Genomic DNA, 20,615 nt, shown 5'->3' with positions numbered 1-20,615 from the left:
CTGCATTCCAGCAAGTCCATAGTTATGGATGTTATTTTATATTTGTGATGGTCGCATCCCTAAGAAGGATGGAGTAGAGTATTACACCACAAGGCCGTGCTTTAACCCCAGCCTTCCCAAACTAACTGAGATTGGCCTGTGTAACCAGGACCACAGCAGCAGACTCTACCTCAGTACCTGGTTGCTCCAGGATCTATTCCATCACTTTGCCAACACCCCAGGAGCACAGGGAACACCAGTGTTCAGCTCAGACATCCCCAGCCCAGGAGAGCCATGTGCTCCACCAGCAGTGCTTTGAGGGGCAGCTACAAATGCTACAACAGCACCCAAACCCCAGCCTTCCAGAGGAAGGCAAAGCAGGGATGGACACACTGGGAGCTGGGCACCTCTAGGGCACCTCCCCAGTGTAGGTGCAAACACAGCACACAGGTAACAAGAGACAATCTCAGGAACAAGAAGAATCTGAATAGCCCAAGAAAACACAAAGACTTCATGTTCAGTTTCCCCTGCCTTAGGACAGAACTGAGTATGGCTTTAAACCTGATCTCCCTGTCAAAGGGGAGTTTGTGAACAAACATTTACCCTAGTGAGGTGTTGTCAGCCTTATTTGGCAGAACCTTGACCCCACATTTCTCCCACAGATGCTCTGCCAGCACCAACACACATCATGGATCTCCATTCACAAGGATTTTATTTTCCTGTAACAAACAAAACAAACATACACATTAGGAGGCATGAATACAGACAACAAATAAATTAGTGTCAGATGAGAGCTTGATTGCCAAGGTGCAAATAAGTGGTGACAGTGAGAACTGCTGGGTTAGGTTGGGGACTTTCACACAACACATCACTGGCAGTGCTGCTGAAGCTTGAGAGAAAGCAGTGGCACAAAATGTGCTTCTTCAGAAGGGTCAGCAGCCAGCCCTGCCTCACTCTCTGGGAGGAATGTTTGGTTTAAGAAGGCAAAAACCCCAGAGCTCAACAGTTACCAGCTGTTAAGAAACCTCTGTGTAATGTCCTGGCAACAGAGATGCTTCCAGTTCCAGATGCAAGGCTGCTGCTGGCTGAGGGACTCTGCAACACAATCGTGAGATCAAGAGGAGACCTGAGGTGACCCATTTGCCACAGGACAGGTGAGGATTACAGAGCAATGCTGCCTATCATGCTTAAGGGATTAGATGGTAACCAGGAGCTCCTTCCACTTTCCATGAAAGCAAGTGTTAGCTGTTCCCAGTAACTGGCTCTGCCCAGACCAAGAATTACATCCAGCTGTACCATAACAGGGAGGAATGTTTAGCCTTAATCTGCCCTCAGTCCTCCCTCAGCCCTGCAGAACACATTAATGCTGACAAAATACTCTATCTGAGAAGTGCTCCTGCTGTCTAATACACTTCTACATGATTCTAGGAAGGAAAAAAAAAAAAAAAACAGAATCAAAACAAATCAAGCTGCACCCAGATTGCCAGAACACCTGGAAGTCTGCTATCTAAAAGGCAGGAGAGTGTTGTTTTGCAGAAAGAAGAGAGGAGGATTACTTGATTCAAGCCACACCAGCTTTGGTCATTTCCACCTTTTTAGAGGAACAAAGAGTTGGAAGAGAAGGATTTCTTCCTCACTACTGCTCCCTGCCTTTCCAATAAGAGCATCTTAGAATTGTCATTGGTCCACTTTCCCTTTAAAAAAAACATACCAAGAACAGAGAAGAAATAGGTGTTGAACTACATGGTCACAGTGGATAGTAAGGGAATGCCACACTTAAACTGACCCATCACATTCCCCAACTTCCTTCTGGCAGTTAACGGTCCAGTTTTCAGTCCTTGCTTGTTTCCATGATTTCCTGCTGGAGCTCTGTATATGCCAGACAGAAACATCATCTTCCTGTGGGTCCTTCAGCACTGAGCAGGACAAAACAACCAGACTACAGGCAGGCAAGCCAGGTGCTCACACACCACGTGGACTACTGCCCCAAAAACATGGCTCAGGGTTTCACTGTGGTGTGGTGCACTGGGAAGCACATCCAGAGCAGCCTGACAGCCCAGATCAGTGCAGTGCAGCAGACAGGATGGTTTACATTGGTTTAGGACTAGTGCAGGAGTTTTTTCCAAGACTGGCTTTAGGAGAATAGTCACAACTGTTTCCTTTTCTGAGATGAAGAGCTGGAAGGGAGACTTTCCTATTTTACTGCAGCACATGGGACAGGGAAGCAGAGCCTAAGACACCCTGTATCCTGCTAAAAACATCAGAAGATTTTCTCTAGAACCCAGTGGGAGTGAGCACATTCAGATCCCGAGGTTTGATATTGTGGGAACGTGGAGATTGTTTCCTCCCATCTGTGCCTGGAATGTCCATTTTGGGTGGCTTGAAGGTGACTGGATCCTCTGGCGTCCTGGTAGCCTGAGCACGCATCAGCTCCATTGGGGATGGCTTCTGGGCACCCTTATAGGACTGAATAGTAAATCCTCCTGGTGAAAAAAAAAAAAAAAATCACAGTAAGAGCCAGGAAAACCAGTCAAGTCCTTTTCCTACTGCTGCCAGGAGTGAGCAGCAGCACTGACACCCCACACCACAGGGAGCTGGAAAATTCCAGCAGCTCCATGTCATCTAAAGCCTATTCCACATCAGTGGCTGGCACTTCCAGTCCTGGTTGCATCACACATCAGAGAAAAAGTAAAATACTGTCACCTTCACACCCTGCCCTTTCACTGCAGCACAGCACAAGTTATTCCTAATTCCAGATCCTCGGCACAGGTTTTACCCAACTGCTTTATATTTAGGCATAGAAATTATATGAATAGCAAACATTCCCAAGGTGGTCACAAAAAGTAATATGGCAAGCAGGATAAGACTCTAGAAAAAGCTAGCAAGTTGGCTGTGTGATGGTTCTCCTTTAGCTCTTCCAAGGCAGCTGATTTTTGAGGACATACCTGGATCAGTGGTGGATTTCTGGATGGCTTTGGGTCCAAAAAAGCTCCATTTTTCAGATGGCAATTTGTCCCCACCAGCTTCCATGGCAAAGTCTGAGCCAGCGATAGAAGAAGAGGATCCCTGACTAAACCAACTCCTAACAAAAAAAAAAAAAAAAAAAAATCATTGAGATGTATAAGACTTGAGAATAAATACTTCAAGTGACCTCACTGTACCAGGAACTTCCCATGCAGTTAACAGGGGTAATTTAATGCATGCTCAAGTTCCACAGTCTTCCAACATTTGGATCTATCCAACACATATCCTCATCAGGCTCTGAATTTCAGCCCACACAGTCCCCCTCTCGATAAGGTTATTTAGCAGCTCCCACCTCAGCAGCCTGTAGGAAACCAAAGGCAGCAGTGGCCTGCCAGGCTCAGAGTACCTGTTTTTATGCTTGGGAGAGGAGTGGGGGCTGGTGGTTGGAGTGGACTGAGCAGAAGAATTGTGTTTGTCATCTTTTGTCGTCTCTCCACTCTGCATTTTTAGCTTCTGTTAGGAAGAGAAACACAGAAGCAACAGGGCTTAAAAACAAGACATAAGGAACAACACCCAAAACCAGACAATTGTTTCATCACAAGTGAAAGTGTCACTTTATAACCTAAAGTTACACCCAGTATTATAATACCTGCATGCACCCCTTAAGCTTCTCTCCACATCAAATATAAGCATTTTGGAAGTTCACTATGCTCAAGACACATCCTCCAGGCTAGAGGAAGGAAAACCAGTACTCATAGGGAAGTTATGGATACAGCAGAGTTTGCTTCAGCTCAGCTACCTGGTAACAGCTCTAACTGCCACAGCACCCATTTGTCTCCAGCACTTTTTAAAGCAACAAAGCTTTCAGTCCCACAAGTTCTCTAACGAGAGTGAGACCAGTTCTCACACAAGATACAAGGTCAGGATTACCAGACCCTGTGAAGCAATCCATGTACACCAGGATGAAATCACTGCTCTGGAACAGAGATGAACTTGGGCACAAAATAAACAGGAACTGGGTGTATGCAAAGCAGGTTGTTTCAAGCTGAACAGTACAAACTGAACTTTGAAGAAGTCACTTGAAGGGCAGTTACAGTTCAAACACAAAATGCACAAGCACCTGGTAATGTCCCCTGTGGCTATTCAAGCCACACTAATGTAATTCACCAATGCTGTTACTGAAACTTTGACCTCGTGGGAGGACACTGGGAGAGTTGACTATTAAATTCCAACTCCAAGATTTTTGATGAGCTCAGTTGCCCATAGTAACATGTTCGGTCAAGACCTTTGTCTTTGTTTTCGGTAAGAAGCAAAACCAATCCCATCTGGTAACTTCCACATGAGAAATGCACAGTTTACAAGTTCTCTTGGGATAAACAGTTAACTTATTTAACTGCAGGGCACCATTCAAAGGTACAGCAAGAAACAGGACTGTGTAGGGATGTCCCCACTTGGAAAGACAACTGTAACAACTTCATGACATTGAAGTGTGACAGAATTCAGAAGAAAAAAGAAAAAAGGTTATTTCAAAACTACAAAGGCTAATGCTAACTTTAAAGTACAAGTGGGCATCATTTTGTACCCAATGAGCTGAAAGCCTTCAGAGGAAGCAGCTTAAGGAGAGTCCAAGCAACATGCTCCAAAAGTTATGTCACCAGGCAGATGTTAAAGTAGCACATATCCTGCATGGAGAAATCCAGTGGAAAACAAGCCTTACATGGACTGCCTCAGCCACCCAGTGGTACTTGGTCTCCTCAGTGGTGAGGCCTTTGTGGGGTGTGTAGCCAGCCTCCCTCAGCCCTGCCTGCTGCTCAAAGCGATGAATGCTCTCCTGAGTCTGCTCTGGAACAAAAAGAGCACAAATTCATACAAAAAGGCCACCACAGGCAGTTCTAGCAAAGACAACTTAAGCAACCAAACGCAAACCCTTTTTTCATCACTTGTATCTACACATTGTAATGAGCCCAGACAAGAAGATGAAGCTAATGAGCTATTCTGACTTGAAAACTACCCTGAGACACAGGGCTAAGTCAGATGTACAGTGATTTGTCCCAAGTCACCAGATATATTACATACATAACACCTGTAATTAATCCCAGCTCACCCAAGACCCTGCATCATTCCTACTTACAACTTCCTAAATCTAGGAGATATCAAAAAGCTGGTTATTTTAAATTGCCCTCTAGATTCAAAGGAGGCTTGCAGAACAGGTGTTAAAGACTCACAGTGATTACCCAGATTAAGTAAAATAAGATATTTCAGCCAAATACAAAGCCAGCATCCAATAAACTGATATCACCTTCACTTCTGATAAACATAAGCACCTTCTCCAACCCTCCAGCATAAAATGTTCACTCCAAAGTCAAAAGGAATCAGAGCACAAAGAGGTTACTAGAAAAGCCCAATGTCTTCTTTAAAACAGGTAACGCTTCCCATGATGAATTTATTTGCAGGGATACTGCACTGTAGATATGACAAATCCAGAGGAGCTCTGTCTCCTGAAAGGTGCAGGTGCAGTCAAGGCTCCTGACTTCTTACTGCACAAGAACATTTTTAGACCATCATGGTTTTAACCAGCTTAGCATTTATCATTTGATTAGAATAGGAGCTGCTTTCCAGAAGAAAGTCCATATTCCTGGATGTTATTTTCTGATGTGCTGGTTATTTTTGAGCCAAGACAGAAATAAATGCAAAGGTTCCAAAATGCTTGTCTGAAAATCTAGAAGTGCTTGGAAGCACTGCTTGGAGGAAAAGATGGCAGCTCAGATCCCATCTGCTGAAAGAAGAGGCAGCAGGGACAGATTAACATAAGAATAATTCCCCTTGCTGCAAAAGGGCACATCTTCTCTGCAAACATAACTGAACCAATTTTATTTTAAAGCATCATGATTTATGAGGTTTGTTTTTTTAAAGTGTTACTGTCAGCAAGGCAGCTGCTGCTATTAACTAACATAAATGCCAGCAAGTGCTCCATTAGCACAGGGTGTCAGCTCTCACTGCTTGGGTTAATGTCAGAGCTCTGCCTGTCATTCAGAAATAGCAAGTTAATAAGCAAACAGAACAGCAGCAGCCTCTGCACTCCAGCAACACAGACTGCAGTGTCCTGTCAGCACATAATGTACCCTGCACTCCTCCCACATCACCCACCTCCAGCCCTTGGAAACACAGAAGCACTGAGTGTAGCCTATTCCCTAGTTTCTTGCTTCCTTCTAGAAGCATCCTCCTAGAAGAACTCACACAGCTCAAGAGCAGGGTCAGTCTGAACCCATGAGCTCCCCAGCCACTCCAGAAGTTACCCTGAGGAATCAAGGACACTCACTACTCCCTCCCCATCAGCCACCATGTGAGAGGTGAGTTCTTACTTGTAATGAGGGAGTTCATGATGACGTGAGTGGCCTTGGCCTTCACCACAGGCACCTTGTTCACACTTTCAGTGGACGATGAAGGAGTTATGACGGGGGCATCCCCTTCCTCAACCTGTGGGAAGCAGCAGGGGACAGTTTGAGATGGGAAAGTATCTCAGCACCTGGCCAGGACACATCTCTAAACACAAAAGTGAGACATGAGGCCAAGCTTCTCTAGCCTTCATCCCGTGGGAAAAATCCCTACACTATGCTCACTGCAGCCCAGGAACGTTCAGAGCTTGAACCTTAGAATTCATAGCAATGAACAAGAAACTTGCATCCAACATCTGAAAATCTACCAGGCTCAGAGCCAACAAGCTGTTAGGTCAAGTACAGAAAGGTCAACAGCAAAGAAAACAGAACATCTGTACTTCTATCAAAGGCAAACTGGACTTCAAGGTCAGCTGGGCAAGAGCACCTTCCACAGGCAGCTCAAGCACAAGCTGTTCACAGAGGAGAGCCTGGTGTGAACACCTTGTTTTCCCTTCATTCCTTTTATCTGTTTCTTGCTCAGTGTATCAAGAGGTCAGAGCTCTACCAATGATCATGAGACCCCAGCAAAGAAAGAGAAAATAAATGTTAGAAAACAAGAAATCCCGTGAAACACAGACTTTCTCCTCCTAAAACAGGAGCTCCCCTGGTTGGAGAGCTTGCTCTTTGTGCAAAACCACAACTTTGGGTTCTCTTCCACAGGAGACTTTAAAACAAAAGGAGGTGTACAGTAGAGGTTAAACTCCAAGGGATCAGAGTTATGTAAGTCCACTCAGCAACATTTAACTTCACTTCAAACTTAGAAAACAACCTCTAAATTTAAAAGGGCTGGTCCTACACTCAAAGCACAAAATCACAGAATGCTTTGGGTTGGGAGAGACCTTAACGATCACCAAATTCCAACCCTCTGGCATGGGCATGGACACCCTCCCAGGTTGCTCCAAGCCCTGTCCAACCTGGCCTTGGAACACTTCCAGGGATGGGGCAGCCACAGCTTCTCTGGGCAACCTGTGCCAGGGCCTCACCACCCTCAGAGAAAAGAACTCACATCCAACCTAAACCCACCCTTGTGCTCTAGTTTGATTACAACCGGTTAAAGCGGTTTTATTCACAAACACCGAGGAGACGCTCAGCACGCGCTTGTCCCTTCCCAAAGCAGGGAATGCCGGGCAGGAATGCCGGGCTCTGCCCCCAGCCCCTCCCGAGGGTCCTGCTGCGGGGGGCAGGAGAGGATGACAAGAGGGGGATACCCAGAGGAGTGCAGGGCTGCGGGGACACCCAGGGGCCACGCTCGAGCCAGGGCAAGGCCCAGCCCGTACCTTCGACAGCTCCTGGTACTTGCGCTCGGGGATGACCGGCTGTTTCCACAGGACGCCGGCGCACAGGTCGGCGGGGGGGGGCGTAATGGGCGCCGTGTCCTCCAGGGCATCGTCGTAGCTGAAGGCGCGGCGCGGGACGCCGAGGGGCAGCGACATTCTGTCCCGGCGGGCCCCGCCGCCCGGCTCCAGCGCTGCGGAGAGAGCGCAGCGCTCAGCGACCGCCAGCGCGGCCCACTGGGGCTGGCGGGGAGCGCGGGGGGGCCTTACCGGGAGCGTCGGGCTGCGCAGAGCTCATGGCGCGGGCGGCGCGGTCAGCGAGGAGCGGCGGAGCGCGGCAGGGCCGAGACCGGGCCAGCCATGGCGGAGCCTGCGGCAGCCGCGACCGGCGCAGAGGATGGGGAGCTACGGAGGCACTCTTATAGGCGTACAGATCTCGCGAGATCTGGCTGCGGCGCGCGGGGTGCGCTGGGAGATGTAGTTCTGGCGGAGGGGGCGAGGACGGGCCCCGCGGGCTTGTGCCAAAGGGACTCGGGCACAATTCCTGCCGGGATCACACAGGCGGGACACGGCTACTGCCAGCTGGCAGCGCTGCTCCCATCCCGAGCAGCCGCGTCTCTCCCTCGCAGGATAAGAGCGAAGCCCTGAGCACGGCAGAGCTGCCAGCGAGCAGAGTCAGCTCTTCCTCCTGCCCACCAGCGCGACCTGGGCACCGTCACCCGAGCCCTGCCACCCGAGCCCTGCCACCAGCGTCCTCTGCGTGAAGAGCCTGCTGGCAACCCTGCTCCCCCAGCCCTGAGCCCACACAGTGGGGGCAGACAGGCTCCCACCCCCAGCACAGCTCTTCTTTGGGGTCTGCAACGAGAGGATGGAGTGACCAGGGAGCTCCTGTAGCTCAGACTTGCTGCTGGCCCTGGGGTGTTCACTGCACCCCACGAAGTCTGAGGGTGAACTGTGGGGAGCTGCCCTTGGAGAGCATGAGCAGCAGGCTCTGCTGCCAGGCATTAGGAGAGGGCAGCCATCTCCCACAGTTCACGGATGGAATCTCCCTTAGGATAGAGGTATAAGCATGGCTCTTACCTTCTGGTGAGCTCCCCAGGGCCCCACACCTTCACAGCAGCCCTGTAGGATATTAAATGAACAAGCAGGGCAGTCCTTGTGCTCACTGGCACCAACAGTACCCACTCAGGAGGTGGGCTCTCCTTCCTGGGAAATTAGTTACTGCTGGTACAACCCTGCCAGTACAGCACACAGTGGGAATAACCAGCTCAGCCTGTCCATTCCAAGGGCTGAGCACAGCTCTCAACTTTCCCAACCCTGTATTTAAAACCCTGTTTAGGAGAGATGAAGGCAGGTATCAAGCAGCCCAGCACAGGGGTGAAGACGGGCTGTTCTGTGGGAGCTGCACTCCACAGGTATTTGCCTGCTCTGCCTGATGCTCCACTGCCCAAGGGAGAAGGGGATGGAGCCACACTCAGGGATAGCAGGAAGCCCTGCCTGCCAGCAGGACTCTGCTGGATCAGCCCACAGGGTGCTGGGTCCTGGAAAACCAATTGCGGAAGCTTTGGAGCCCATCAAGGAGCAGGAGTACACACCAGCCTGTCCCTGCTGCGAAACCCTTCATACAGCTGCTCCTTCCTTTTGTCAATAAAAGCTCTCCACTGCCCTCCAGCTCCTCAGCAGGGAAGGGACCCCAGCCTGGTCTCCCACACTGCAGGCAGGAAGGTCACCAGCAGGGGAAGGAAGCAGCACATGGCCCCACTCTGCTGCCTACAGGGCAATCAGCCAAGGTCTGAGTGCTGCCCACACCCCGTGGGCCCCAGCCCTGTCACCACGGAGGGTGACACACGTCCAATACCAACGTCACACGGGTCAGCACCAGGAGCTCTCTAAAGCAGGGCTGCACCAAGCAAGAGCCCAAAGCAAGACATTCACACCAGCTTGAAAGAATATTTTATTTCAACAAAGCAAAAGAAGTGCCAGCTGCCACACAGAAAGTGAGCAGCACAGCATAGTCAGTGCCAATGCCAAAGAGTCTTTCATGGCTGGTTAAAACCATCTCTGTCTAATGAAGGTCCTTTCTCCATCTCCAGAGGCTTTGTTCAGTTCAGAAAATGGTCATGTCAAGCCTGCACTTGCAGGTAAACCTGAGGAAAAAGGGCAGTCACTGCACATCCATCTTTTCCGGCTTGAGTGATGCAATGAATTCCTTGTACTCCTCGGGATAGAAATTCTTGTACACATTGATCTTTCTCTTAATCTGCTTGGGAGTATCCTGGTAGTAGTTCTTCTCATCTCGAGCCATTTCCTGTGACAAAGAAGAGGGTAAGTCAGAGGAGCAGCCCCAAGAGCAAACGCCAACCCATCCCTCCCACGCCGGCGCAATCACTCCCTGACTCAGACAGGGACCTGGCCATGGTTCAAAGCATTGTTTTCCCTTAACAATCAGCTGACTGCAAAACAGGATCTAGGACAGAGAGGATTAGCAATTCCCATCCTGCAGAAGGTCCAGGAGCAAGGACTCTCTGGGTTCTCCTTGCCCTGGGACAGCCAGGCCATCCATACCTTGTAGTTTTCCCCGTGGTTCTGTATCATGTACTGCACGTAGTCAATGAGGTCCCGTGACAGCGTGTTCGACTTCTTCTCAGGGAGGCTGGCCTCATATTCCATCTCTAGGCAGAGGACAGAGGCAGCATGAACAGGGGAAGGAAGCAACACCTCCTCAGAGGTTCCCTGCCTCTCCCCAGGGTCAAGCCTGCCCATGCTGCAGACTCCTGCTGCACAGTTTGGCTGCTCACGCATGCAGGGACACTTCCCAGCCATGATGGTGCAGGAAAACAGACAACACAAGAGCCCTCTGCATGGGCTGCAGGCATCCAGGCCTGTGCTCCAGCTCCTCTCCAGCTCACACCATGAGGAGAGGGCCCTTTCTGCCCAGGCTGCAGAGTGTGACTGCTCAGAGCTGCCCAGCCCACCACTAAAACATGCCTGATACTGAACTATGGCTTCTTGTCACCCTGGGGCCACACACCAGCATGTTTCACAGTGACAAGAGCCCTCTTGCGGAAAGGCAGCCCAGGAGAGAATCACAAAATCATTAGGGTTGGAAGGGACCTCTGGAGATCACTCATTCCAACCCCTCTGCTGTGACAGGGTCACCTGGAGCAGGTGACACAGGAATGTGTTCAGGTGGGTTTGGAATGTCTCTAGAGAGGGAGACTCCACACCCTCCCTGGGCAGCTGTTCCACTGCTCTGTCACACTGAACGGTGAGAAGTTTTTTCCTCCTGTTGAAGTGGAGCTTGTTGTGTTTTAGTTTATGGACATTACTCCTTGAAAAGGAAAAGGAAATTCACGAGACAGATCCAGGGGAATGGCAGAGCTGCTGTCCTGCTCTGGCCTGGTTGGGAACCCCCAGCCAACTGCTGCCCAGGGCCTCCACAAGCCCATGAGCCCGGACAAGAAGTAACACCCTTCCCTGCCCCTGGCACAGCACAGAGAGACAAAATACTCCCCAGGGCCTTGGGAGAACCCCACATGCAGCACTGACCGTTCACCACGTACGGCTTCCGCACTATTTTCTTTCCTGACTGTTGTCCACTGCTTTCCGCTTCCACCCCCTGTGTTAGATGAGAGAAAAGAACACTCAAGAAAAGTCTATTTGGAAGAGGGCTGTGTCCGCACACATTGCTCCCAAAATTCCTGACTGCTGCTACATGACTGCAACGGCCAGGAAATCTCAGCTGGCTTAAGCAGAGCCTTATTTGTGACATTAAAGAGGCTTGTAGGCCAGCCTGTCTTCTCAGCAACGCTGTCTGAAAGGAGATAAGTGGCAAACAAGATCGCTCTGATTTTTTCCCTTGAGCAGAACCTTTGTGGGGCCACCTTCCACCCGGCTGCTCACAGGTGCTGATGGGCCATGCTGGCACTGCTGTGCACAAAGAGCCCTTTTTTGTTATCAGGAGCAACTTGGCTGCACCGTTCTCAACCCCACCTGTCTCTGTCAAGTCCCAGGACATGACGTTATTTATATTTGTTCTAAAGTCTATACTTGTTCTAAAGTCCATTATGTCTCTGTGGTGCTATAGCTCGTTCCCACGCCAGGATTTTGGTGAGAAAACTAAGTAGACCAACATAAGAAACAGCGTCCACCTGCTGGAGACGGATTCAGAGCCACTTGCCCCATGCTCTGAGGTTGGCTGCTCTCCACGCTGCTTTCCCCAACCCCCCACAGCCCCCACAAAGGTGCAGCCTCCGCCGAGCTCCCCCGGCCACACTTACCAGCTTCTTCGGTATGGGGAGGGCCTTGTTGGGGTCCTCGGACAGGCCCATCTCGGCCAGGTTCTGCGCCACCGACTTGCTCGGGTCCCAGGCATGGCGGATGTGCGAGCTGCGCGGGGACAAGGGACATCACGGCTGTGCTCCCCCTCCCCACCAACATGCGCTGAAGGTTCCCCACGAGGCGCCCGATTCCCCCCGCCCTCGGCCCGTGCCCGTGCCCCCGGCCCTCACCAGGCGATGCGAGGCGCGGCGCGGCGGCGGGCGCTGCGGTAGAGGCGCTTGCGGTTGAGGTTGTAGGAGTATTTGTGCCGCCGGCTCTTCCCCTTCGCCTTCGGCATGGCGGCCCCCGTGAGTGCCCGTGTGGCAGGGCCACCTGGGCTGCCGGCCGCGCCGCGGGGTGTCACGGGAAATGTAGTCCCACGACCGCAGAGGCACGCGGGGTGTGTGCTACAGCGGACTACAACCCCCGGCATGCACTGCGCCGGGGCGGGGGTACGGCAGCCGGGAGGGGCCGCGGCTGTCACCTTGGCCATGGCGGCCGGGCCGCCACCGCCGCTGGACCGCCCCGTGCTGCCCGCGTTCAGGGAGGAGGGATTCGGGGACAAGTTCCTGCGCAAGACCCGCGAGAACCCCCTCGTGCCCCTCGGTGAGGGCGGGACGGGGGGTGACGGTGCTGAGTGAGGGGCGAGGGCCGGGGCGGTGAGAAGCCGGTCCCTCATGAGCCCCGGCCCGGCCGCCCCCCGGGCGAGCACGGCCCGGGTGTGGGAGTGCTGTGGAGCCGGCCCGGGTGTGGGGGTGCTGTGGAGCCGGCCCGGGTGTGAGGGTGCTGTGGAGCCGGCCCGGGTATGGGGATGCTGTGGAAGCGCGGGGGGAGCTGCTCCTCGCTCACAGCCTCGTCCTTTCCCCAGGCTGCCTGTGCACCGTCGGCGTCCTGACCTACGGCCTAATCTGCTTCAAGAGGGGCAACACCCGCCGGTCACAGCTGATGATGCGGGCGCGTATCCTGGCCCAGGGCTTCACCTTCGCGGCCCTGCTGGGGGGCATGGCGGTCACGGCCCTGAAATCCAGACAGTGACCTCGGGCAGGAGAGGCCAGCACCCACCACCCCGGGATGGATCTTGGCTGTGGATGGAGTTTTCTGAGGGACTGTTGTGATGTCTTGGTGGAGCCACTGCTGGAGAGGCTCTGTAGTCCAGAGCACTGGAAATGGGGTGAATACACTCTGTGATTATCCTGAAATGTGGGCCGTGGCTTTTTTTTGATTCCTTGAGGGCTTATCCTGCAACACCAACGTTTTGTCACTAAGGCTTATTACCCCTGTGAGAACTCTTGTCGCTGCTCGGTGCTGTCACAGCCTGTTAAAATCACATCCTCTGGGTCGTGGTCCGCACTGAGGTGTGGCTTTAGTCAGGCAGTGCACCAGCATTTGAGAAATGAGCTGCCCAGCTAGGAAAGAACAGCTGTTTATGGCTCTGTCTTGGCAGGACAGAGTCCATAAGCAGCAGGGGAGCAGTCTGGGGAGGACGTGTGACCTGTTCAATTGCAACGGGTGAGGAATGAGGTGAATTGCAGGAAGATTGTGACTGATACTGGACTGTAGAGCATTGAGAAACCACAGCAGTAAGCAGTGTAGGGAAGCTGCCTTGGAGCTGTGGTGATGCAAACAGGGCATGAGAGATGAAACTCCCTGTGAAAACAAGTTGGGAACTCATGATTCCAAAACAGGGCCTGGCTGAGTTCTCTGGGATGTGCTGCTGCTTCAGCATTCCCCTCCCCTCACTCCTGTTTTTTCCTGTAGGATATGTTGCTCTTCCAGCCCCATCCTTCCCGCAGGAGGCCTCATGGCTGTGGGCTCTCCTGAATGCAGCATGCGTGTCCCTAACACACAGATGACAGTGCCCCATAGGATTGGAGATGTCGGTTTATTGTAACAGATAATTTGGACAGTCACAGAAACCAAAGCCGAGGGGATGTAGAACAGCTGTGGGCACGGCTCCCCGGGAGCTGCCCCGGCCTCACATGGAGCACACAGCAGCTGGGGGACCCAGGGGCCTGGCTGCCTGCGGGGCCTGGAGGAACAGAGCATGGGATGGGGGGCACACTGTCCCCCCAGAAGCAGCCAGAGGTGCTTCCCACTGCTCTGCAGGGAAAGGCAAAGGCAGGCAGCCAAGTCCCAAGGTGTCCTGCAGCACGGCAGAGGTGCCTACGCATGCTGGAGGGCAGGGGGACCAGGCAGGAGTGATCAGCTCTATGGGCAGAAGGGCACAATCCCAACACACAACACCAAGTGACTCCCTATGCAACCATTTCCCTTCCCATCCCACTGCTAAGCCTGTGCCCCAGAGCCACAGGTGCCTGACTATCCCCCTGATGGCTGCAGCAGCAGCACAGGTGACATTCCTGTCTCTGGAGCCACAACTTCAGGGCAGGACAGCTCTGCACACTTGATTTCCAGCTGAGCAGGGCCCTGCAGTGAGGCTCAAGTGTTTTGTGGCCTCTGCTCCATGTCCCCCCAGCTGCTGCAAGCCCTTTCCAAGCTCCCAGATGCAGGGCACAAGCTCAAGGCTGTCCTTCTCCTGCTACTCAGGAGTTGTGCAGGTTCCCAGGGCTGGTGCCAGCCCTGCCAAGCAGAGGAGAGAAAGCCAGTGTTCAGTCAGGGAGTGGGACTGAGGCATCTCCCCATGATGCCTTAGGTGGGCAAAGCCAGGGGGCAGAGCAGCTGCAGACAGATGTGCAGGTTGTTCTCAGGGACAGGTTGTTCTCAGGGACAGGACAAGCCCCAGCACCAGAACTCTGCCCAACCCTCTGTCCTGGGTTAGGAAGCTGGGAGAGCTTGACCTGCCCCACAGCAGCTGGACCTTCCTACCTCCTTCCCTGCAACCACACAGCCTCCATCTCCCCTTCTAGTAGCAGAGGAAGGAGCAGAGCAAAGCCAAGGGCTCTCAAAGCCTGGCATCCCACGTTCCCAACTGCTGGTGGTCATGATAGAGGGACAGAAAACTTCCTGCACACTCACCCCTGGCCCTTCTCCAGTGCCCTGCAGCGCTGTACTGCCAGGACTGCAGGACAGATGGGACACTGACGCTGGAACCCCATCAGCTTTTTGGGGTGCACAACCAGGCTGGACCCCACTGGGATCCCTGCCTCAGGGATAGGACCGAGGCCTGAACACAGGGCTGCCAGGACAGCCACAGGCAGTTTTATTCCCAGCACAGGGGTGAGGTGGGAACACAGGGTGAGATATTCCCTGCTCACTCAGCCAGGCTCCTGCAGACCCTGGGCCAGGGCTTCCTCCTTAACTCAGCTCTGCCACCCAGTGCCGCTTCCCAGGGAAATGCCACAGTGATTTATAAATAAGTGTAAAAAGAGACCGATGCACCTTTTAAGCAAAGGAAAACCATGGGGAGAGTTACAACCAGTGACTCGAGCACAGCTGAGGTGCAGACCAGGGAGCAGGCAGTGGGAGGCCTGTCCTGGGCTGGCCCCTGGAGCCACCCGACTCGGTGATCCCGGCCGTGCCCGCAGTGCTCCCGGCCGTGCCAGGCACAGCTAGCGGGACAGGGGCGTCTGTTTCAGGGAGATGAGCACCGAGCGCATCCGCGAGACATCCTTGCTCTGCTTGCTGCTCTTGGGGTTGAAATCACACAGCTGGGCCACCTTCTCCCACTCAGAGCCCGGGGTCTCCTCCTTGGACTCCTTCAGGAATGCTTCCTCCGATGCCCTGCAGAGACGTTGAGGGTTGTCACTGGCAGAACCCTTTTCAAGGAGGTTCTCCCTTTGTGTCCCTGCTTCCTATCCCCTGCTCCAGACAATGAGCTCGGTGTCCTCTAGGAGCCACAGACACGCGATGCTCAAGGCTGCTGTTGGCTGCACTCACCCAAGACATCATTAATCCAGGGGTGCTGGGATATCCATGTGCTCCCAAGACTTCTCCATCCCCCAACAGCCCCAAAAAGGCTTAAGAGCCCACAGCTTTGCCTCTTCAACCAGCTCCCACAGGGGCATTTCCAGGAGCTCCACTTGCCTCCTAAGACTACCATTCAGAGACACTCAGCTGCATCATCCTCCCTCTGGGACCTCATCAGAGCCCAGGACCTCCCAGCACCCCCCTCCCCTTGGCTGGTCAGCCAGTGCTAGGGCAGGGACCCCCAGAGCCTGTGGGGCAGGATACGGTGTGTAAGAGGCACATACACGTAGCCAATGACATCGGCGTCCGGCTGCTGGTAAAAGGCTTTGTCAGCGATCCTACCCCAGGCACAGAGAGAGAGAGAGCGGAGCGACAGGCAGGCAGAGGGTTAGAAAGAGAGAACAGAGGGGGTTAGTCCTCCCAAAGAGTGTGACCCACACATCGCAGCACCAGGAGAACCTGGAGCCCAACCCTGCCCCCCTGCAAGACCCATGCATGGGCAGGAGGCACTGAGATCCCAGGGTGATCCCAGTGTGGTCCCAGCCAGGGTGGCTCTGCATAGCCACTGGAGCCACTCCAAGCCCTGGGGCCTCTCCCCTTACTTGGCAAAGCTCCATCCCTGTAGAGCTGGGCCCCACTGTGAGGAAAAAGGCCCCCAGACTATCCAGGAAGGCAGACCTGGCTGAACAGCAGCTCCCATCATAGTCTAATGGGCATGCTGACCCCGACATACCTGTTGTTTGCCCGGTTCTTCTCCATCTGCTCGTTCTGACGGAGGTTCCACTCCTCCAGGTCCTTCTTGGCCTTCTCACGCCATTCCTGCTCAGTCACCTTCGATGCTGCATCTAAGGCCAGAGTGAGACAGAGCCCATCAGCCAGGCTGGCACCCACTGGGTGTGCTGGGCAGCCCCTCAGCAGGCAGGGCAGCTGCAGCCACCCAGACCTGTCCCCACTGTACTGGCCAAAAGGCCCCACTGCTCCAAGGACAGCAGATCTTTGGCAGGGGCACAAGACACCTCTCTGGGATGCAGCAGGTGAGGGACCCAAGGGCCCCAATTGCCACATCATGAGGCGCCACAAGCACACCCACACAGGGCCTTGGGTCCTCACCCAGCTCCTCCAGGCGCTTCTTCTGCTCCTCCCTCCACTTGCGGATGCTCTCGGGTTCCTGGGTCAGCCGGTCAGCCTTGGCTATGGCTGCGTAGGCATCCGTGGGGCCGTTGGACTCCTGCAGGACATGAGCACTTGCCATCAGCACCAGCTCTTCCCACAGCCCAGCCCAGCCACCTCCAACAGCTGGCAGGGATCAGGACTCCACACTCCCAGCACTGACAAGCCAAGATCGGAGGTAGGAAGGGTGATGGCCTGGGACATCTGGGACAGGGTCCCCAAAGCGCTGTTCAAGCTGCTGTTCCAGCTCCCAGCCTCAAGCCGTGTCACCCAAAAATACTTCCCAGCGTTCCCGTCCTTGCCTTGCCACTCACTGCCATCACAGCTGTTGCATCCTCTGGGCAGCCCCACAGCACAGGACAGCCACTGGCCTTGGGACACACTCCCAGGGATTCCCTGTCTCTCAGCAGGGCCAAGGCAGCCCCAGGACTTAGCTGCTTCCCTTGCTCCTCTGCCGAGCTGCCCACACGGCCCCACCAGACCTTGGAGGTGCTGGCTCAGCACCTCCCATAACACCTTCCTGGCCAGGATGCCCAGTCATGCTGACACCAAGCTCAGCAATGGGATTATGTCTTTCTCCAAGATCCCCAATCTAATTAAGTCTGTCCCATTACTGATGTGATTATCAACCTGTAAGCCAGGCACGGGCTGTGCAGACGCCCCACTGCTGGGCACCAAGTGAGGTGAAGGACTTGTCAGATGCCGGCAAAGCGTCTCCTGTAGCCAGCAGAGCTGGGCTTTGGGCTCCCAGAGGGAGCTGAGACACAGGTGGGCTCCCCCCCAACACCTCTGGCCATGGGGTAAGTGGTTTTCATGGGAGATGCTGCCAAGACAGCAAAGCATGTGTTCCATGGCAGCCCTGCCCTGGCTCTGGCCTCTGCCAAGAGATGCTCCTGCCTGCCCCAGACATCTCCAGAAGCTACCCAGGCTGAAGAGAGGGGCCTTCCGTGGAGAATGGAGGATTTGTCACCTGCTCTTAGGGCCCAGGCACTCCTTCATGGCACAGGCCACCTGCAAACAGATGTGGGGCAGGTCATGGCAGGTGGGACACATCTTCTCTTCAAAGAGAATGGAGCAGCCAGGACTCCCCCAGGAGACCCAGACCTTTCCAGGAACACCGTAGCTGTTCTGCAGCTGGATAGCAAATTCCAGTCAAAACTGGGGGCAGAGCAGCAGAGTGCTGGCCCCACACCCACCCAATTTCCCTTAGCAGCCCTGGGCCAGGGAAGGGCTGAGCTCTCACCTGAAACACATCTCCGTTGACAGTGGCTCCTCCATTCTGGAAACCAGCTGGAGAAAAAGGAAGAGAGAAAGAAGAACACAACTATGGCAGGTGCAGGCAATCTCAGTAGGGCTAGCGTTCATGAAAACTGAAGCAAATCAGTTCCTGGGAATTTGTCTGTGCCATTTCCAGCCCAGCACACCTGTCCACAACACTCCAACAGTGCCCTGTCCTTGGTGGGATCCAGCAAGCACCTCCCGCTCTCCCACACAAGCCTCTCCAGGCATTTATGTCTTTATGGTGTTTTCACTGGTGTTTTATCTTATCTGAAGATTAGGGAAACTTCCAGGCATGGACACAGACTGCTGCTCTGACTGAAGAAACACGTGACCAACTCCCACCTGCAGAGGCTGCTGATGGACACAGAAGCTGCTGGCTGAGTGCTGAGACAACTCTCCAGGGACAGGGCCCATGGAAATACTCCATGTGCTCCCCCAAGAGAGGAGGGCATGGATGCAGGCCAAGGTCCTTGAGAGGCCACCTGGGATGACCTGCAAGGTCAGGGCTGGGAATGAGGCACCACTGACAGCCCCAGAGAGCTGCACACCAGCATCAGAATGCCAGCCCCAGGCAGTGGGCTTTGCTGCTGGGAGAGAAGAGGCTTTGAAGGAGTCACACTCCAGGCCCTAAGCTCTCCCCAGTGACCAGCACAGGCCTTCTCCTGGTCAGACAGCTGCAGGCACAGCCACAGTGCAGCTCTGCCCCATGGTGCTCACCCCACGACTACACCCAGCTCCAGCCTGTCTGACTGCATTTATCACTGTGGCTGTCAACATCTCTCCAGGCCCAGATCTGCCTCCACGGCCCTGTGTGCACAGCAGTAAAACCACTGCTCCACAGCCAGCACGAGGAGACTTTGTGGGGCTGAAGTAGGGGAAGGAGTCAGAGCATCGCTATGCCCGTGCCGAGAGCAGACCACTGACCCCTGCACACTGGAAGCAAGAGATGAGGATTAGCACGTTCTATCTGCAGGGCCTGCGACCACAATGTTCCTTCCCAATGGGAATTTCTTCCATTTTATACTCCAAAGGGCTCTCTGTCTGCGGGGACAGTGACAAGGCTGTCATTGCTCCTCAGTTCCGCCTGGATGCCTCCTACATTGCCATAGCTGGGGGCATTGAGACATGGACATGGGAGTCCATCCAGCCCGGGGAACCCAGCCTGGGCACATGGGAGAAAAATCGCCCCACGGCCAGCACATCCCAGCTCAGGATTCACGCCATATCCCGATGTTCTGAAGCCCTTTGGGCCCAAGCACAGGCGCAGACAGCCCTTACTGCTGCCGGCTGCCAGCCAGGCCTACCCGGACACCTCATCCCCTACCCGTGAGGTGCAGCACGGACCCCATCACCCACCGTGGGGGGTGCTGCGCGTCCCACGGGGAACCTCAGCCCCGCGGGCGCGCGGCCCGGAGAACCCTTCCCCACCCTCGGGGCAGGAGGGGGCACAGCCTCCCGTTACCCCACGGGGGTGGCAGTGCCCCGTGCCCGCCGGGGCCGCAGCCGGGCGGTCCCCGCGGCCGTGCCCGCCCGGCGCTCACCCTGTTCCGGTGGGGCCGTCTGCCCGCCCGGGGCGGCGGCCGCCTCGCCGTCGGTCGGCCCAAAGCCCTCGTCGTTCTCGATACCCGCGATCTCGCTCTCCTGCTGGGCCAGGAAGGCGGCGGCCGGGTCCTCCTCAGCGCCGGCGCCCTCGGACGAGGAAAAGAAGCCGAAGTCGTCGGCCATGTCCGGCCCGCCCGCGCCGCTCCCGCTCCGGCTGCGCGGCTCGTCTGGGCTGGGCCCGACTGCGCCCGGGCGGAGCCGCCACTGTCACTGCGGCGGCGGGCGGGGCGGCCGCGCTGACATCAGCGCCGGGGCGGCCCTGCGGTCGCGTCCCGCCTCCCCGCGACCTGCAGCGGGCACGGCGGGCCGGGGCTGCCCGGCTGCTCCGCCCGGGGCTCGGCGGGCCGCGGTTCTGCCGCGCCGGTTCCGCACACGGGGGCTCGTGGCTGCGGGTGGGAGCAGGGGCCCCTCAAGGGCCCCTCCATCTTGGCGGCCGCCGCCATCTTGGGCGCAGGGCACGGGGAGCGCTGGGCAGGACCCTCCCGCCGGGACCAGAGGTACCGGGCAGGGCCCACCCGGTGTCCGGCAGCCCCCGCGGTGACGGGAACACAACCAGCTCCCGAGGGTCTCCGGCTTATACCCCCCGCCCTCTCGGGCTCAGAGCCCTCTCCCACAGCCACTAGCAGACCCTCCCCATCCCCAGCCAGCTCCGGGAACACCCAAGCAGCAGCGCCCGGCACACTCGGAACTCTTCGTGCGCCCGCCGGGAACACCCGAGCAC

The 20,615-nt window shown here is 55.0% G+C and overlaps 4 protein-coding genes across 5 annotated transcripts; 1 reads left to right on the top strand and 3 right to left on the bottom strand.

Moving 5' to 3' along the window:
- Positions 1-674: 674 nt before the first annotated feature.
- KIAA1191 (KIAA1191 ortholog) lies at positions 675-8,037 on the bottom strand. Its single transcript, XM_027643146.1, has 6 exons — positions 7,658-8,037; positions 6,306-6,420; positions 4,661-4,785; positions 3,350-3,456; positions 2,925-3,061; positions 675-2,462 (listed from the first exon to the last, which is right to left on the bottom strand). The coding sequence occupies exons 1-6, from the start codon at positions 7,811-7,813 to the stop codon at positions 2,254-2,256; spliced, it is 849 nt and encodes a 282-aa protein (XP_027498947.1). The 5' UTR covers positions 7,814-8,037; the 3' UTR covers positions 675-2,253.
- Positions 8,038-9,590: 1,553 nt separating this feature from the next.
- Positions 9,591-12,321, bottom strand: NOP16 (NOP16 nucleolar protein). The gene is made up of 5 exons (XM_027643720.1): positions 12,166-12,321; positions 11,935-12,043; positions 11,204-11,273; positions 10,220-10,326; positions 9,591-9,962 (listed from the first exon to the last, which is right to left on the bottom strand). Exons 1-5 carry the CDS (start codon positions 12,270-12,272, stop codon positions 9,819-9,821), a joined length of 537 nt encoding a protein of 178 aa, XP_027499521.1. The 5' UTR covers positions 12,273-12,321; the 3' UTR covers positions 9,591-9,818.
- A 97-nt stretch (positions 12,322-12,418) lies between these two features.
- Positions 12,419-13,173, top strand: HIGD2A (HIG1 hypoxia inducible domain family member 2A). Its single transcript, XM_027643721.1, has 2 exons — positions 12,419-12,580; positions 12,843-13,173. The coding sequence occupies exons 1-2, from the start codon at positions 12,466-12,468 to the stop codon at positions 13,007-13,009; spliced, it is 282 nt and encodes a 93-aa protein (XP_027499522.1). The 5' UTR covers positions 12,419-12,465; the 3' UTR covers positions 13,010-13,173.
- A 664-nt stretch (positions 13,174-13,837) lies between these two features.
- Positions 13,838-20,124, bottom strand: CLTB (clathrin light chain B). 2 transcript variants are annotated; one of them, XM_027643076.1, is made up of 6 exons: positions 19,834-20,107; positions 18,255-18,301; positions 16,952-17,069; positions 16,575-16,686; positions 16,126-16,179; positions 13,838-15,655 (listed from the first exon to the last, which is right to left on the bottom strand). In XM_027643076.1, the coding sequence occupies exons 1-6, from the start codon at positions 20,015-20,017 to the stop codon at positions 15,484-15,486; spliced, it is 687 nt and encodes a 228-aa protein (XP_027498877.1). In that variant the 5' UTR covers positions 20,018-20,107; the 3' UTR covers positions 13,838-15,483. The 2 variants fall into 2 exon arrangements, with proteins under 2 accessions (XP_027498877.1, XP_027498878.1); XM_027643077.1 differs by lacking the exon at positions 16,126-16,179 and having other exon boundaries at positions 19,834-20,124.
- Positions 20,125-20,615: the final 491 nt, after the last annotated feature.

Source organism: Corapipo altera, unplaced genomic scaffold (genome assembly GCF_003945725.1).
Source record: "Corapipo altera isolate COAL_440 unplaced genomic scaffold, ASM394572v1 75, whole genome shotgun sequence".
NCBI classification, from domain to species: Eukaryota; Metazoa; Chordata; class Aves; order Passeriformes; family Pipridae; genus Corapipo; species Corapipo altera.
The sequence above is the reverse complement of the archived record's forward strand: the minus strand, read 5'-3'. Positions and strand labels throughout refer to the sequence as shown.

Coding starts and splice junctions, on each gene's coding strand:
- KIAA1191 (XM_027643146.1), bottom strand. CDS start 7,813: ATGTCGCTGCCCCTCGGCGTCCCGCGCCGCGCCTTCAGCTACGACGAT. Junction 3,457..4,660: donor GGGTGGCTGAGGCAGTCCAT/GTAAGGCTTGTT, acceptor TCTTCCTAACAG/AAGCTAAAAATGCAGAGTGG. Junction 3,062..3,349: donor TCTCCCAAGCATAAAAACAG/GTACTCTGAGCC, acceptor TTTTTTTGTTAG/GAGTTGGTTTAGTCAGGGAT.
- NOP16 (XM_027643720.1), bottom strand. CDS start 12,272: ATGCCGAAGGCGAAGGGGAAGAGCCGGCGGCACAAATACTCCTACAAC. Junction 11,274..11,934: donor TCCCCATACCGAAGAAGCTG/GTAAGTGTGGCC, acceptor CATCTAACACAG/GGGGTGGAAGCGGAAAGCAG. Junction 9,963..10,219: donor ACCACGGGGAAAACTACAAG/GTATGGATGGCC, acceptor TCTTTGTCACAG/GAAATGGCTCGAGATGAGAA.
- HIGD2A (XM_027643721.1), top strand. CDS start 12,466: ATGGCGGCCGGGCCGCCACCGCCGCTGGACCGCCCCGTGCTGCCCGCG. Junction 12,581..12,842: donor GAACCCCCTCGTGCCCCTCG/GTGAGGGCGGGA, acceptor TCCTTTCCCCAG/GCTGCCTGTGCACCGTCGGC.
- CLTB (XM_027643076.1), bottom strand. CDS start 20,017: ATGGCCGACGACTTCGGCTTCTTTTCCTCGTCCGAGGGCGCCGGCGCT. Junction 17,070..18,254: donor TCAACGGAGATGTGTTTCAG/GTGAGAGCTCAG, acceptor CATGTCCTGCAG/GAGTCCAACGGCCCCACGGA. Junction 16,687..16,951: donor GAAGCGCCTGGAGGAGCTGG/GTGAGGACCCAA, acceptor CTCTGGCCTTAG/ATGCAGCATCGAAGGTGACT.